The sequence below is a fragment of the Mesoplodon mirus genome (assembly GCF_964341445.2).
Source record: "Mesoplodon mirus genome assembly, chromosome: 17".
Lineage (NCBI taxonomy): Eukaryota > Metazoa > Chordata > Mammalia > Artiodactyla > Ziphiidae > Mesoplodon > Mesoplodon mirus.
Window position 1 is genome coordinate 3,496,088 of NC_138993.1, and position 18,103 is coordinate 3,514,190.

Consider the following 18,103-nt stretch of genomic DNA (forward strand, 5'->3'; position numbering starts at 1 on the left):
CAGGCACCGCCCCCTCCCCTTCCCCCTCCCCTTCCCCCTCCTCTTCCCCTCCTCCCCTCCCCCTCCTCCCCTCCCCCTCCTCCCCTCCCCTTCTCCCTCCCCTCCCCCTCCTCCCCTCCCCTTCTCCCTCCCCTCCCCCTCCTCCCCTCCCCTTCCTCCCCTCCCCTTCCTCCCCTCCCCTTCCTTCCCTCCCCTTCCGCCCACTCCCAGCGGCCCCTGCGTGGCTGTCGCGGTCCTGGAGGTTCGTGCGGGCGGCCGCAGTATACGCGCGCTGCGCCATCTCCACACCGTCGGGCCGGTCTTCGCGTCCGCTGGGCTCCGCGTTCGCGCAGGGTCGCGGCTGGGTGGGAGCGATGCTGCCCGGCCCGCTTGGGCCTTGAGGCGGGAGCGGCGAGCCGAGCCATTAGCTTGCCGACTGCGCCAAGCCCGCAGCCATGTCCGGGGGGTTCTCCTTCGGGAGCAGCACGCTGGGCTCCTCCACCGTGGCCGCCAGCGGGAGCGGCACGGGCGGCGGTTTCTCCTTCGGGACCGCGGCGTCTAGGTAACCGCGAGCGGCCTCCTTCCCGGTGGGGCTGGGGGCGGGTGGCCTGGGGGTCGCGGGCGGCCGGGGTAGGGGGCGCCGGCTTCCACGCGGAGGCCCGGCCGCGGTTTCGCCGCTTCTCTGGGCTCATCCCGGCGCCCGGTGAATGTCGGAGGGATGAATGGAGCTAAGGTTGTCGGATCTAAGCTCTTTTTAGAAAAAGAGACTTAATAGGAAATTGTAAGGGGGACAATGACAAGTTTCTCCCCGATAATTGAGACGCCATTGCAGGATATATGTTTTGGGACATTAATGATTTCGTGGTTATTTTAAACGCGCTTTCAAACCTTTTGTGCCTCTGGGGCCCTATCTGTTCTCTTGGTTTTTTTTGTTTCAAAATACTTGTTACAGCATTTTTTGGTGGTAGTTTTGAACAGTATGTGCAAATTAGTGTATCACAGGTGAGGATATTGTGGTGACTCTCATCGTCTTTTACTTGAATTGTGAAATGTAGGCGCCATAGTCATCGTCTTTGTGCAGCCTCCTACCTCACCTCTTCAGGTGATAACAATTTGGCCAGCAGACGTCCAGGAAGAGGCAATTAAAAGATCATTTCAATGATGCGAGGTTTGCTCTTTAGAGCTCAAACTTCTGAAGATAAAAATGGAGATCATTAAATCAAATAGTGTGCCTAGAATGAGTTACAAGATAGCTCCCAAAGCTGGTAGATCAAGGCAAAAAACCCTTCCGTTTTGTCTGTATGGGAGGGGGTAGGGTGGGCAAAGACGACACAGTGACGTCAGAAATCTGGAGTTCTCCTTCATAGCTCCTGTGCCGTCAGTCTGTGCGCTTAATCAGTAAGGCCTGATCATTTTAATGCTTTACTTGCCATTTGCTTCATTTCCAGGGCCACCACCCTGTTGCAGGCTCTTGTCATTCGTGGAACAAATATTTGTTGAACGCATTCCTAAGTAGTAGGCTCCCCTTTAGGTGGTAAGATAAATAAATCCTGCTCTCCTGAAGCTTACATGAAAGATCGTAATACTTAATGACTCCTGCCAGCTTCTCAACCAGTAACCTTCTCCTGTTAGATGAAAACTGCTCCCATCACCTCCTACTTTGATTAGTTCCCTGGAATCCCAGTTGCTGTCTCAACTGCTTTTACATCAACTTCTTCTTTTTTTTTTTTTTTACAACGTTGTAGCCAGATTAAAAAAAAAAAATTCCCATTGCCTCCCTTCAGTGATTTTCCACTATCCTTGGAATGAAGTAAAAATAAACCTTACCATGGTCTGCAAGGCCCAGTCTGGAACCTCTTCAGACATCCTGAGCCCATCTTCTCATTTCTGTTTGCTCCAATTCAGTGATCCAGACCCAACTGTAAAAAAAGAAAATAATAACATCTACAGGCATACAAATAAGTAACTGAAACAGTTTCAGTGAAAGATACTACCCTTACTCTTTGATATTTTCTATGCACTTTGATATTTTCTTTTTTTTTTTTGGCCTGATATTTTCTATTCTGTTCCGTTTCCTTTTTTTAAAATGCTGGTTGTGAGCTATTAAAGTGATTTTTTGCTCCTCTCATGGGTCCTGATCTTAGTTTGAAAAACACAACTTGGGCTTTTTCTCAGTTCCTCAGGTGAAGGCCAAACCCCTTCCCACTTTAGGGGAGTTCCCTCTGCCTGGAATTGCACTACAACCTCTTGTGCTGAGCTGATGCCTGCTTGTGGGACTCACGTGCTTACATCGGAGGGAAGCCTTTTCTGACCTGTCAGCGCGGAGAGGTTTCCATCCCTTACCCTGTACCATAGCACTTACCACAGTTGGATCAGTTCCTTACATTTTTTGTTGACTTGTTTACGCTCCATGATGGTGGAGATCTTTTCATGCTTGTTTTCCAGGAGACACAGTGGAGCTCAATATGTATTTGTTGAATGCATGAATGATTGATAAATCTCTTTCTCTGGTTGGAAACTTCCTGAGGGCAGGGCCTGAGTCTCATCTGCCACTCCGAGTCCCTGTGACAGTGCCTAGCAGGGCTTTTATAAATACTTGTTGAATGATTGAGTAAATGAATTATTAGCAATAAACTAGAAAAATTTATACATGCTGTAGAAAGGCTTGGGAAATTAATAAAAGGAGAGACGGTCTGACACCTGCCCATTGGAGTACTGGTTTGGAGGCCTAACATTCTTTTGGTAAATGCACCTAGGTTAGGTTAGCTCCCAAGTCCACGGTAAGGCAAGATTCCATTCCTCACGTGGCAGGGTCTGCTGGCTTTTCAACATCATGTCCTTGTTGAGGAACTGGCAGATAATATTGGTTGAGGCAATAATTGGTTAGGTCTGAGGTAGCTTTTTGTTTTTCTTTAAGTGAGTATTTCTGCCACAGAAATTTCTCCTTTGCTTCTCTAGTAAGGTAAGATTTTACTTTGATATATTTTCTCTGGTAATGTTTTCAACTTTATGAACTTGTGAAACACTTCATTGTCTTAAATTGTCAAGAAATTTTAAATACTTTGTCTTAAAAATACATACTTTCACTGTATATCTTTTGTGTATTTATGGAAGAGCAGTAAAAACATGGGATTACTGACTTGTTTGGGAGGAAGGGTAGCATAATAAACATTTCCTTAATTTGATTCTTCATAATTTGCCAGCAAAATGTTTCTTAAAAATACGTTTTGGTTCAGTTGTGCTTTAATTCTGGGTTAGACCTTGCAGCCCTGCCCTGCCAGCCCCCTGTGCTTATATACACAGAGGGGCACGTACACACGTGCTCATAGGGAGAGACACAGTTAGGGTGCAACCTCTCCTTTTTCCTGCTCAGTGTTGATGACTGGTTTCAAGTTCTCTTTCCTTAAAAACTCCTCCTTCTCCGTTCCCCTCACCGTGATGAACTGGCATAGAACCTTGTACATGATATGTTTAGTTGAATTTATAAGTGCTCCTTATGATAACAGTAGCAACAGCGTTTATTGAGTGAAGTTCATTTGCCCTTCACAATCTCTAAATCTTTACAAAAAGTCTTAGGTGGGTACTGTTATTCCCGTTTTGCTGATGAGGACATAGAGGCCCAGAAACGTTATGCCGCACAAGTACCAGCACGTTGGAGAGCTGGTACCGGAGCCTGGCCAGAGCACTACTGCCTGCCTCTTCCGTTGAAATGCCGCAGGCTTTGCAGCTGTTTTAAAAAACTGACATGCGGTTCTGCCATGGTGTTTATGTCTGTGTGGAAGGCCAGGGAGAGAAGTAATAAAGATACACATACAGCATGAACGGGATTTCCCATTATGTTACACGTGTTGTAATCTCTCTTAACTCTCCGACATAATTTTTGAAGTGTCAAATTGTCAAGATTTTTTGGCTTGTTTTCGTAATTTGTTCTACCATTTATAGATAGCAAATTTGAGCCTCTGCAGCTTGCTAAGAACAGTTGAAAAGCTGTAAACTTGGTTCACATCACTTGTTATCATCAGCTGCTCTTTTTTAAGCTTTCAGAACCTCTGAAGAGGGTTTCTGCTGATCTTACACAGTCTTTGCAGAGGGTAGCTTTGCTTTGCAGCTTCCTCGTGCCAGGGTATGTCTATTCTTGTCCCTCATCCCCACCCCCAGGGCTGGCGATACAGCAACAGAGAGGTGGCGGGGACAGCTTCGAGTAACTTTCCTATTTCTGGGCATGTCTTTATGTTAGCAGTTGGGGAAGAACAAATGAGCTTAGCAGTGTGAATTGTACATACATAGTTCAGTAGGAAGATGATCCATATTTGTAGGATTTCCTATGGCTGTTTTAAAATACGCTAGCTTTCAAACAAAAACTGGTGAAAGCAGAATATATGTGATCTTGTTTATGATTCCTTGGCATCTGAAATCCTAATTGCTATAGATTCTGCTTTTCTTGAAGACTGATGTTGCATTTTTTAAGAATAATTTTGTATGTGGATTTATTTTGATAGAGAACAGAAAAATATTTGAACGTGGTTGGTTGAAGGTGAGTTGTGATTACTTTTGTATCCTGTGGAGATGTGTGAGATGCTTAAATGGAGAAATAGTTAACCTCGAAGAGCTAACTTGCGTTTCCCTTAAATAAGTATTGGTCCTAGTAGACTTTGTTTTGTGTTTTCTATGAACAAGCAATCCTTCTGTGGGGCTCAGTTTTGGGAGTCTCGGGAGCACGGCAACTCCAGTGACAACATCTCCTTCTGGTGGTTTCGGAACCGGGCTCTTTGGATCTAAACCTGCCACTGGGTTCACTCTGGGAGGAACGAGCTCAGGTAAGAAGGGTTGTCAGATTCTCGGGGAGTGGGTTTGGGGTCTTCATTCTTTGCAGGTTCTGTCCGGTGTCTCCTCCCTTTACAGGGATCGTCACTGGTGGTAGACCTAAAAAATGGTAAATACTGAGATGAAAAGGCAGACAGGGATGTGGGATCAAGGGTCAGAGATAGGGCCAGCCATTAGCTGTGACTTACTTCAGTGTAAGGAAGGACAACACACACATGCATTTAAGAATTAAAGGAAATAGATCTATTTAAAAGTAATGAATTAAAGTAATTCAAGTTTATGTTAGGTTATATAATGCAGTGTTTTATCTTGGTGAAGATTGAGTCAAGTTTACAGTTTGGACATTAATTAATTTAGCATATGGGACAGTCAGCTTCCTATTTTGCTATAACATTATAATTTACATTCCTAAGAGATGTTTCAGATTTTTAAAATTATTAAAACAGTTGTTGCACTGGGAAAAGGGCAGGAGGTAAAGGTTTCTGGTGGACATTTCAATAATAAAAAGTTTTTTTAAAAAAATACAGATATTTTGTTATTATAAGCCAAGAATATGCTTCACTGGATCCACCGTTTTGTTTACTTCCTTATTTACCTTTATTCTTTGCCCTCAGAGTCTCTTGGTCTGTGTTACCACCTTTTGCATTGAGCTGCCAGCCTTGACTGCAGCACTTTCCACAGCTACACAGAGACCGTGGAAGAACTGCAGGCGTAAACGTGAGACCAGCCAACGTGCCTCTTGAGACAGTGCCGGTGTTTTGGTTGGACTAGTTTTTTTTCCCTCCTTGCCGGGTTTTGTTATAGGCAATAGTTGTTTGCATTTTACAACTTTTTTGTGTGTGTGTGGTACGCGGGCCTCTCACTACTGTGGCCTCTCCCGTCGCGGAGCACAGGCTCCGGACGTGCAGGCTCAGCGGCCATGGCTCACGGGCCCAGCCGCTCCGTGGCATCTGGGATCTTCCCGGACCGGGGCAGGAACCCGTGTCCCCTGCATCGGCAGGCGGACTCGTAACCACTGCGCCACCAGGGAAGCCCTGCATTTTACAACTCCTAATCCCTAATTGATCAACTTATACACAGCCTGTGATACGAGAACCAGTGCTACAGAAGGAACGCTGTGTTAGGCAGTGGTTGTGGTGGAAGATACTGTGATACCCGTTAGTCTTACCAGCGGTGTTATCCCTCCCTGAGGGTGATTCCAAGTCTCGCCCTGTTAAAGGCGAAAAGAATGCCATCTGCCACTGATGATTGAAGTTTATTTCTCTTTTTGTCCCCGGGAATAGCAACAGCTGTAACTACAGGATTAACTCCGAGTAAGAATTTTTGAGGGAAGATCCCAGATCTGTGGTTTTTCTACTCTTTCCTAATCTCTCACAGAGCTGGGCTATAGAAGAAACATATAAGGAACTGAATATAGATCATAGATACTGACTTTTCAAAGAACCGTTTAGTATTTGACTATTTTTTAAAAATTGATGATTATGTAATCCTTTTTTAGTTCAGAAAAAAATTTTTAATACAGAATTGTCTTTTTCTGTCAAAATTTATTTCACATTTATATTTTTCAGTCATTTAAGCCCTTTTAGTGAAAAAAGAACCAAACTTTAGGCCAGAAGTCTTGGAATTAAGCGCTAGTTTTACCTCTAAATAATTGTGAGGCCTTAGATGGTCATATCTGGCAGCTTTTAGTTATCTGTCAAATGAGGGTATTGGAATAAAAAGTTTTTGAATTCCCTTCCAGCTCAAAAATATCGTGGTTCTCTATCGTGATATGCTGCAGGGAATGTGGGTAACCAGGGTGCCTTGACTTGGATGCCAGGAAATAATGTGAATGGACAAGAGGACAGTGAGGAACCTCAATTAAAATTACTTAATTTAATTAAATATAAACTTAAAATTGAAATAAATTAAAGATTGGTGAACTTTCTTCACTTAGATGCCGCTTACCTGTTATCAACAGAAAGCACGTCTGTCTGCCACCAAAGTTTCGGACAGGACTGGTTACAAGGGCAAGCAGTTGGATCCTGTCCTGAGATTTTAGAGCCTATGCGTGTTTTCAAAGCACGTTACTCTGGCAGGGACTTCCACTTGTGGCAAGGACGATCCAGAAGCATAGTTTCTGACTTCTTTTCTCTGAGTGCCTTCAGGAGAAGCCAAAATGCAGGTCATTCATAATTTCTCCGTTTAGTAACTTTGAATAACTACTACTTCTTGGCTGTGGCCGTGAGTCTACACAGTGCCTTGATCACGGAGTATCAGCCAAATGTGGTGGAGGACCCTGATGAGGGCAGGGGCCCCTGGTGCCTGTGCAAGACCTTCAGCCTGTTGTGAGGTAAAGGGAGCTGGCAGGCCGGGTGATGGGTTCTTGTGTCATCTGATACACGCTCTAAGAGATGCAGGAAAGGCACTAGGAAGGCCGAGGAGGAGGAGAGAGTTGTTGATTGGTGGGGCAGGAAGCACTGTTCCAGGCAGGAGTGGAGAGTGCGGAGGCCCAGTCATTAAAGAATCCAGGGAAATAGGAAAGGTACTTTGCCCTTGGAGTTCAGGGTTCTGAGGGTAGGCATGGTAGGAAGAGGAGATTGGTGGAGCGGGTTAGGACCACATAGGAAAGGGTTTTGCGTACCAAGCCTTTAGACTATTTTAAAGACTAATGTATAGACTTAGTGGGAACCTTAAGTCGGGGGAATCACCAGCGTATTATTTTGTTCTTTTTTAAAGTAACTGAGATAATTCCAAGAGTAGATTAGAGGTTGGAGGAGACTGATCGTGGAGGTTATTGTAATAGTTCTTGAGAGAGAGATGGCCTGAACTAAGGTTTTTGAGGATGTTTGTAATCCAGGGATATCTCTGAAGTGGAATTGACAGGACTTGTACTGATAGAATACAGGGGAGCGAGGGGATGTCAAGGATGATTATGATTTCTGGCTTGAGCAACCAAATTGACCCTGGGGGATTTAAGAAATTTTTTTATAGGGAGATGTGTAGGGGTCCAGAGGGACATCCAGGTAGAGCTAGTCTTTGGAGACTCAGGTAGATGTAGATTTAGACCCATGAACCTATAGTGAGATTCTGAAAGTGGGTGAGATGTTTCAGGAAGTGAGGGAGCAAGAATGGAGCCATAGGCAGTATCATTTAAGAAGTGAACAGAGATACACAACTAGTATGTGTAAAGCAGATAGCGAGGACCTACTGTATAGCACAGGGAACTAGATTCAACATCTTGTAATAACCTATAATGGAAAAGAACCTGAAAAAATACATATATGTGTGTGTGTGTGTATGTATATATAAAACTGAATCACTTTGCTGTACAGCTGAATCACTGTAAATCAGCTATACTTCAATTTTAAAAAAGAGGCGAGGGCTTCTCTGGTGGTACAGTGGTTAAGAATCCACCTGCCAATGCAGGGGACACGGGATTGAGCCCTGGTCCAGGAAGATCCCACATGCCGCGGAGCAACTAAGCCCGTGCGCCACAACTACTGAGCCCACGTGCCACAAATACTGAAGCCAGTGCGCCTAGAGCCCATGCTCCACAACAAGAGAAGCCACCGCAATGAGAAGACCATGCACCAGAACGATGAGTAGCCCCCGCACGCTGCAACTAGAGAAAGCCCGCGTACAGCAACGAAGACCCAATGCAGCCAAAAATAAGTAAATCAATTAAAAAAATAAAAAGAGGTGAACCAAGGAGGGAGACAGAAGGGACTGGAGGGCACTGACAGACACAGAAGCAGAGGAGGAGGATTTCAAGCAGCAGAGAAGATGTTTTAAATAGTCTTGGAGAAGAAGGACTGTTTTCTGTTGAGTATAAAGGAGAGGAGGGGGAAGTGCCGTTTTAGGTGTATCTAGAGGTAGGGCTGAAATTGAATTTCAGTATTACCACATAGATGGGATTTTCATCTTTAGTGCGCACCCTGATGTGGTGAATGGCTTTTCTCTCTCGTACGTATGTAAGTACATAGACCTTTGTTCCATCTACGAGAAGTAGACCTCTAGGTTCCAGATTGGTACCTGTATAATACACATGCGGCTACAGTAAGCTGGGCTGTTTTTTTACAGGCCCGCCGACCACCACCTCTGCGTCCACGGCGGGCTTCAGCTTAGGCTTCAGCAAACCCGCGGCGTCCGCCACACCCTTTGCGCTGCCCGTCACGTCTGCCTCGGCTGGCGGTCTCACGCTCTCGTCCGCTCTGACGTCGACTCCTGCAGGTGAGGCGTGTCGGGGAAGGGTGGCATTTTCTGGTTGAGTTCTTATTTCACGCGGCCAGTGAATGTAGGTATCCACCTTTGGTAAAGATAACTTCAGTTGGGGAGAATTTTTATTTCAGTCATTCAGCAGTGTTGACCTACTGAATTACTGGTTTGTGAAGACTAGCCTTGAGCATTAAAGCAGCAGAGGCCCTCTTGGAAGTTGGTCTCTTTACAGAGCAAAGCAGGGGAGCGGGTGAGAGGGCACATGTCTACGTTGTTTTCAAGGTGCACTTTGGTGACAGGGAAGGGTAAAGAGTTTGCATAAACCTTGCTTGGCTTAGGATTCATCCGGTTTTGAGTGTGGAGTTGGTAGCCTGGGTTGAAAACTCTATTACTGTCTGGAGTCACTTACCTGATACCATGCTGGTATTAACCAAAGCCCTTATTCCTGTCACTGGTTTTTGCTTTAAAGGTATTATTTCTTTCTGTTCTTAAGTATGTATAATGTTAGCTTTAGTGAGTGGTTTTTCTCAAGAGCCAAGTTTATCGTGACGTCAGTTTTTAAGAAAGTGTCTTGTGTTTTCTGTGATGCTCGCGCTCTCGGGGGCTCACGGGCTCTCTGCTTATAGCGTCCACAGGATTCACTCTCAGCAGCCTGAGTGGGACGGCAGCCGCAGCCACCACCGCACCGGCAGGCCTCTCTTTAGGGGGAGCCTTGGCGGGTTTGGGAGGGCCGCTTTTCCAAAGCGCAAGCACAGCGGCATCAGGTAACTGTGATATTTACTCCCCAGAAGAGTAAATATTCATGTTTAAATTTACTCTGTCTTTGTTTTGGTCTTTTGTGCAGATCATGTGGTCTCTTGAGCCTTTATGTTTTCCTTTTAGTGTAAAAACTGAATTATAAAATAAAGTTCATACATGATTGCCATATTTTAGAAATGCATTTTCTCAGCATTGACTGACTAGGTAAGGAGGCAAGAAAGAGCCTGCTTCCGGAGTCAGTAAACTATTCTAGAGAAATTTGTCTTTTTAATAAATGGCAGTTGGATAGTCTTGAATCCTTTAGCCTCTAAATTCATTGTGGCACAACTTGACCTCATAAGCCGGGTTCTGGGAATGGCTTTCTGTTATAGATGTTAGGAAAGGGTGTTAGAGTGCTTTGAAGTCAGGACATTAAAAACAAGCATTAAATGATTTTTTATAGTGAATTTTGTAGGTGTCTTCTAATAACCAAATGATTAGATGACTATAACGTACATTTCTTTGCAGGATAAATATTTAAACATCTTTCCCAAAGATTCCCATGGGAGCAAAACACAAAAATAATAGAAACAAGAGTTAGAGGGTAGTTTTTATGTCTCGTTATTGAGTTTTTAGGTCTGTTCTGATTTTTCTTAGGCTCTTTGACACAATATTCAATGCTTACTTTATGGTTATGTTAACCTAAAGGTGCCACTGATTTTTTAAAAATTCATAACATTTATTCAGCTCTGTTTTTTCACACATTGTCAGGATTTAAATCCAGTTTTCATTTATCCCATGCTCTTATCCAGTATATCCTACTGTTTCCTGTTTTTAAAGTAAGTAGCATCTTGTCTAAAAAGAACACAGTTGTGTCAGCTTGAGAATGCATGGACTTATGTGATTTACCAGTGCAGGATCTTTGAAATTTTGCTACTTGATTCACAGGTACACATTGATGACTTAAGATTACTAGAGTCTAGCTCCAGTTCCTTTTGTCTGTGAAGTAGGATTTAAATAAGTGAAGTCTACTTTTTTTTTTTAAGTTTAATGGAAAAAAACTTGAGAACGTGAAATTTTGATGTTTGAACTTCAAGTCTTTAATTATCAGTTCTTTAAATTTCATTAGGAGTAGAACTGTTTGCTTTATATTATACTAAAATCTTGTGAAATCATGCTAGATTATTTTATTTATTTTCCCCCAGCTTTGTTGAGGTATAATTGACAAATAAAATTGTGAGATATTTAAAGTGTACAACATGAAGATTTGACTGTATACATTGTTTCCCCCCCATCAAGTTAATTAACACATCCAGTACTAGATTATTTTAAAAGTATAGAATTCCAAAGCATTATTGGAAGACAAGATGCATGCACCTGAAAATATGCAAACTAAAACTGCTTTGATAGAGAGGGTTTACAAACAACAAATAAAATCAAGTATCCACAAATATCCATGAACAGATATATTCTGGCCGTTTTAATAAATAAAATCACATCATTCAAACTACATATACCGTTGAATCCAAGCAAGATTATCAGTCTTTGTCCAAAGCCTGCTCTAGACTTGTATCTTACTATTTGTCTAAATCAAGAATGAAAATAATCTGGGATCCAACTTAAATGTATTTGAGTGCTTTGGTCAGTGGGGAAATCATTATAAAGACTGAGGAACTTCATGAGTGGCATCTGGCTTGCTTGTAGGACTTGGACAAAATGCTTTAGGTCTGTCTCTGGGAACTGCAGCAGCTACTTCAGCTGCTGGCAACGAAGGCCTTGGAGGTATAGATTTTAGCAGCTCATCGGATAAAAAGAGTAAGTAATGTTATTCTTAATTTCACATTCTAACAGTCCTGTTGAGGGAACTTAAATTCCTATGTCTGGAAGATTGTTGGTTAAATATTCAATAGTAAAGGTATTATTTTTAAGTTTGCATTATATTTCACAAATTTTGTGTGTGTTGTGCATTTAAGATTTTATCTTTGTAGACAACTCAGATTTGTATGTGCATATGTCTTATGTAACTATCTTAATGCGTGTTTTAATATGCATTTTAAAAATCGGGACCATGTACATGTTTTGTAACCTGTTCTTTCTCGTGTAATATATCACAAGTTTTCGTCAGTGTCCGTAGTTCTTTACAAATATTTTAATGCTGCTTCATGTCAGTTTTATGAATGGATGTGTCGTCATGCAGTCAGCCATCATCCTGCTGTTAGTGTTTGTTTCCAGATCTTCGCTCTGGGAAGCATCACTGTATTGGGTATCCTTGTAGAGAGAGGCAACCTAGTGTGGTAGTTAAGTGTCGGCTCTGTAGCTGGTTTGCTGGCTGCAGATCCTGGCTTAGCTGTTCACAGCCTCTGTGACCTTATTCAGGCTATCTTGGTGCTTTATAAAGTAGGGGAAATAACAGTCCCTGCTTCATGGGGTTGGTTTGAGGATTGCTGTTTGTAAAACCTTAGGAGAGCCAGGCATACAGAAGATGCTGTGTGCTTTTATTATAAATTTTGTTCATATTTTGGTTATTTCCTTAGGGCAGATACCTAGAAATTGAATCATTGGCTTATAGGGAGGGACATTTTGGAGTGTCTTGGCATATATTGTGAAATTGCTTTCCAGAAAGGTTTTACCAGTTTATTTACTCACCAACCAGTATGAAAATGCCCTTCTTGCTGTGCTCTTGGCATGCCTAATATTCTTTAAAAAAATTTTTCCAACCCAAATTCATTTTGCAGTTTTTTTGTGGTTGTTGGTTCTGTGTGTGTGATCTGCTTGTTTTTTGTTTCCCAACACCTGTTCTGTTTCTGGTGAAAGCATGTCCAGCTGGAGTGCGTACATACACACTGCACTGACCATTTGGAAGGGCTTAGAATGGCATGATGCCTGAAGCTGTAAAATATTCAGTGTCCTGTGTCTATATAGGGATTTAAAAAATTGGACATGGGTTTTATTGTAGGAGATACTTGTTTTAAAGAGTGAATTACTATCCTAAAAGTTGGTAAAATCCTTTTAATCTTAGAAAATTTGGATTTATTTCTCTTTGAATGAAAAATTTTAAACATAAGGTTCTGTCTCTTGTTCTTACTTAATTTTCTTTGTAATAACTCCATAATTCAAAAAATAGCCTTAGATGTTTTAGCAACTTATTGTTTTTTCTCAGGTGGAGCAGCCTGTTAAGAGGGCCTTAAAAAGTGTCAGCTAAAGCTCTCAGGAGTTAAACTCCTAGGCAAGAAGATTTTTCAGGGAAGATAGTTGAAAAAGGAAGATTCTTCCCCTTGAAAGAAATAGATGCAAATCAGCTACATACCTGTGTTTATGTGTACATAAAATGTCTGTAACATGCTGTGTTTAGAGTTTGTGACAAGTCGTGACATCACATGCTGTTTAAGAGGCATTCTAAGAAATCCTTAACAATTTTTATTTATACCTTAGTTTGTGTTAACTTAAAATTTGTATTTGGAATACATTGATAAATAACCTGTTTTTACACGAAGCTTCTTGAATTTTCTAGGTGATAAAACAGGAACAAGACCAGAGTAAGTTTACAATTTGACTTTTAAAATATTTTAATTAAAGAGTTTTACTTATTAAACTATAGGCCAATGTATGGTTGGAAGTAAATGGAACCTTATAGGTATTTAGAAGAAAAATTCTTTTAAAGTTTTTGTCAAAAATGAAATAATAAGCATAGGCTCTGGAGAGATTATGGAAGGTCAGATCTTTAAGAAAATTTATAACCATTTCTTTCTAGGAAATAGTTGGCTTTTCCCCAAATAATATAAATAAACACAAATATATGTATGTGTCTTTTTAACTTAGTAAATGTTGAACAACTCATGGAACTTTACTCTTGGAGCACTTCTTATTTATATATACAAATTAAAAATGTATATATACTGTTTATTTCATATATAAATCACTGTCCCAGCACCATTCACTGTTGTTGAAGAGGGAGAATAACCTCCATGTACATCATGTATACATTTGAAGATCATTATTTTCTTGCCGATTGTATTCTCACATAATTTCTATTACACTAAATAAAGCATTTGTAAGTAAATGACGAAGTTCCCGCCTCCCAAACATCTTGTGTGTATTTGTTACATAAATGGGGAGGCAGCGAGAGCCTGCCGTTTGCCCGGGGTTATGTCCCCGAAGTCGTACAGATCTGGGGCTCCCACCATTACAGCCCAGTTTCATTTATTGCTGTCTTCCTTAAATAGTCATCAATCCTTTAAGCTACTCCTAGGTCTTATTTTGTTGAAGAACAGATTGAAGTTGTAAAATATTGTGAGCAGCTCATTTTGAGAAGTTTTGCAGACTTCCTTTAGTGAATGCTGTAATATTTTTGAACTGAAGAAAAGTCAGTCATGGAATTTTTGAGCTGGAGGAACTTAGATTAATATTTCATCCCGTCTGTAGTATTTTCTTATTTTGTTCTTAAACATTTAGTCAAATGCATCTACGTGTGCTTATTATAATAGATGCCAATCTCCTTAGAAAAGAAACCTCCATGTCAGATGAATTGTTAGTTATTTTGTAGATCACGAAGTTTATTGTTCTTTATAAAGAATTTCAAAATCATCCAAGAAGACTGTAAATGGGGAATATTTGCTCTGTTTTCTTGTATCTTAACACATACTGTTGTAGAACTCAGCGGTCAGCTTTTTTTTCTTTAACATCTTTATTAGAGTATAATTGCTTTACAATGTTGTGTTAATTTCTGCTGTACAACACAGTGAAGCAGCTATAGGTATGGAAGACCTAAAGAGACATTTCTCCAAAGAAAATATACAGATAGCCTTCAGCTTTTTATGATCTCTGGTGTTAATGCGCCTGTGGCATCTTTCTTAGGGATAGTAAAGCGCTGAAGGATGAGACTCTACCCTCTGTCATCTGCCAGGACGTGGACAACCTGCAGTAAGTATGTGAGGTGTCATCAGTAGATGAATCAGACTGGAGTGCCGGGCGGTGTTTCAGGGGGACCCTCTCCTCCTCCTAAGCGTTTTAACTTGGGGAGCATCGGGGTGCTTTTAGAAATCAGGGAGAACGCAGGACAATGGAATTAAATAAATAAAGGAATTTAAATTCTGTAACTGCCATTCTGTGAACTTTAGGTGAATTTTTAATAGTTGCTTCTTAAAACACCTGGACTTAAAACTCTGACCAGCCTACTTTTTTTTCTCTATAAAACCAAAGGTGTATTTTTTTAAAACTCAGTTTTATTTATTTTTTTTAGGAAATTTGTGAAGGAACAAAAACAAGTCCAAGAAGAAATTAGTAGAATGTCTTCAAAAGCAATGCTTAAAGTGCAGGAAGATATTAAAGCTCTGAAGCAGCTTTTGTCATTGGCTGCCAGTGGATTACAGAGGAACACTCTCAATATTGACAAATTGAAAATAGAAACTGCTCAGGTAAACTGTCATTTTATTGTAGGATTTTTGTTTATTTTTTTTCAAATAGAAATAGGTCTTTTTAAAATTATGAAGTTTCATACAGACATGCTATAAGAAAACTGTGTAGCGCATATACTTTTAAATTACTAATAGTTACTGGGTTTTATTGAGTGCTTACTGTGTATGAGGCAGTATTCTAAGCAATTTAGATATATTAACCTAGTGATTTTTCACAACAGCCCTATGAGGTAGGTACTGCTATTCCCTCAAACAAGAAGACAGAGAGCTTTGTTTCTAAGAGCATAGATCCAGACCCTGGTAATCCAACTCTAGAGCTTATGCTCCGGACTGCTTTGTTTCATAAGCGTGCCTACTGCCTAAATTATTATACAAGAGGGAAAAACACATTTTTTTAATCTGTCAGTGGTTAAATATAAATTATACCATGCTTTATAGATATTACGTTCCAGTGACTTGCTAGTTTCGTTAGGTCTTAGTTAATAAAAATGGTAATGAGGCTAATACCTTCTGTCACTAATGTCTACTTGCTTCTTGTCCCGGTGGTATAATATTATAACGTAAAATATCTTCTTTACATCAGTGTGGAAGAATGATGATAGATGATTTACTTGTTTTATATTTCACAGTTATACAGTATACTTGATCTGATCATGGCAACCTAGAAATCTTTCCCTAAAGTTTTCCCTGATCTGTTAATGAACTTTATGTGATATGCCTTTTTAATGGGTTTATCAGAGTGCTATGCTCTTCATAAATTAAGTGATAATATTTTAAGTAGAAAATTTTAAAGTGCTTTGTGTCTTTTTATTGAAATGTAATTGACATATAACGTTATTAGTTTTAGGTGTACAACATAATGATTCAATGTTTGTGTCTATTGTGAAATGGTGACTACAAGAAGTCTAATTAATACCCATCAGCACAAATAGTTACAATTTTTTTTCCTCTTCAGATGAAAACTTCTAAGATCTACTGTCTTAGCAACTTTCAGGTATACAGTGTAGTATTGTTACCTGTTGTCACCATGCCGTAGGTTATGTCCCCAGGACTTACTTATTTTGTAACCGGAAGTTTGTACCTGCTTATGTGTCTTTAAGTCAACTATTGGAGAATACTTTATGACATTTTTAATAAATGTGTTACCAAAAAAAGCTAATCTAAACTATGATACTTAAAGAGGATTCAAAGGCTTTATTGTCTGCTTTTACGTTTCCTGGTCACTTACAGATTCTTTGGTTAAATATGAACAAAGTATTCCCCCATGTTTCCTTCCCAGTTATTCTTCCCTTATCATCAGATATGTATTTCCTAGGAGGAACAGAATGTTACTTAAGCCTTTAGACTGTGGAGAGTGTTTTGACTCTGATTAAACATTATAGGAAATTCTAAATTTCATGTGTGAAATTTTTATGAAATTACACGCACGAGGTCATTATCAAAGTAATAGCGGAGGCAAACTCAAGGGAAAAAAATGAACACAAGAATGGGAACCATTGTAACTCTCACACTGGGTGATTCCATCCACAAGCACTTGTGACACACTTGTCACATAACCAGACTTGTCTTTCAGAGACAAAAGGACTCCAAAGTACTAAAGTCTGGTGGGCTGAGGGAAATGCTCAAAGATTGAGAAAGAAGAGGGTAGGGGTCGAGAGTTCCCTTAAGGGAAAACGGCTCTGAGTTGAGTTGAGGAAATTTATATGAGAACTCACAGGGGTTTGCTCTGTGGTTTCTCTTATTTCAAATACACAGGAATTAGTGCTGTACCCACAGTCTTGTGAAATGGCAATTGAAAACAGAAACATTCTGACTCCCTTAGTGAAGGAGTTATCCATCTTACTAAATCCAAAACCTTTTGTTCAAAGAAAGCCTTTCTGGGAAATAAAAGCAATTCTGAGGTAAGGAGCAGCGTTGAGATTGTGAAGACCAGAACCTTACGGAAGTGAAGTCTTTCACATGCCCCGTCTGGGGGCCATCACTTAAGAGTTCAGATAAGTCGCGTGCTTAATGTTTTCTGTGGGCAGGGCAGGTGCCACGTGGTTCGTTGAAGTTATATTGCTGAGTCCACAAATTCAGAGAACCTTTTTAAGCATCTGTTATGTGCAGCGCACTTCCTCTGGCATTTGGGATCAAGACACTTACCGTGTCCTCGGGAGAGTGAGCTAAAGCAGTCGCGTAAGTGTTCCAGGGACAAGGTGTGACGGAGCGCAGGGGGCTCAGTGGGCGCTTCCAGCCCCCCTCCGGAGCAGGATGGAGCGGTAGTGGCACACTCAGAGTTGAGCCTTGAGAGCTGCGGCCGTGGTTCCCAGGCCGCGAGGAAGGGGCAGGGTGGCGGGACGGCGCGGAGGCAGGAAGAGGGCGCGTTGGAGGACCCGCGGGCCGGTAAGCCTCACAGGAGCCCCGCCTGGCGCGGCTCGGCGCTGGGCAGTCCAGGCTCTGGGCCCGTGTCCGGAGTCACAGGACGGAAGCCTGAGGTGGAGGGTCACACGGAGGTGGAAGGGCCAGTTAGAGACCGTTAGAGACTTCACAGCTGGGCAGTAAAATGAGGGCGGGAAGTTGCTGCAGGGGACGTCAAGTGAGGATAAGAGACTCCTTTTTAAATAAGGGAAAATTAAATAGACGTTGGAATAGAGGTTGCAGGAGCCATGAAATGATAGGAATATGGAGCGTAAGTGGGTTAGATGCATCATGAGTCTTGAAACACCATTGGCTGGAAGATAAGAGTGGCCCTGAAGAGGAGTGGAAGGGAGGTTAAGTGTGTGAGGCATAAAACATGGGGCCCCTAGACTCAGGTCTTGGGTCTTCCAGCCCCGTGGCCTTGGGCATATTACTTAATGTGTCTGTCACTTCGTCACCCACTTTATAGAGTTGTTACTGAGGAGTGACCCTGATAATAGAAGGAGAGCCCGTAACACAGGGCTTGGTGCACAGTAAGTAAGTACCCGGCC

General features: G+C 41.6%; 1 protein-coding gene across 3 annotated transcripts in view; it reads left to right on the forward strand.

Moving 5' to 3' along the window:
• Positions 1–220: 220 nt before the first annotated feature.
• Positions 221–18,103, forward strand: part of NUP58 (nucleoporin 58) — a 35,126-nt gene continuing 17,243 nt past the window's right edge. For all 3 annotated transcript variants that reach the window (XM_082602211.1, XM_082602212.1, XM_082602213.1), the window contains exons 1-8: positions 221–541; positions 4,657–4,796; positions 8,866–9,015; positions 9,627–9,764; positions 11,443–11,553; positions 13,250–13,274; positions 14,593–14,658; positions 14,978–15,152. In XM_082602211.1, coding sequence (XP_082458337.1) covers positions 435–541; positions 4,657–4,796; positions 8,866–9,015; positions 9,627–9,764; positions 11,443–11,553; positions 13,250–13,274; positions 14,593–14,658; positions 14,978–15,152 — 912 coding nt within the window. In that variant the 5' untranslated portion in view covers positions 221–434. The remainder of the gene's footprint in view (positions 542–4,656; positions 4,797–8,865; positions 9,016–9,626; positions 9,765–11,442; positions 11,554–13,249; positions 13,275–14,592; positions 14,659–14,977; positions 15,153–18,103) is intronic.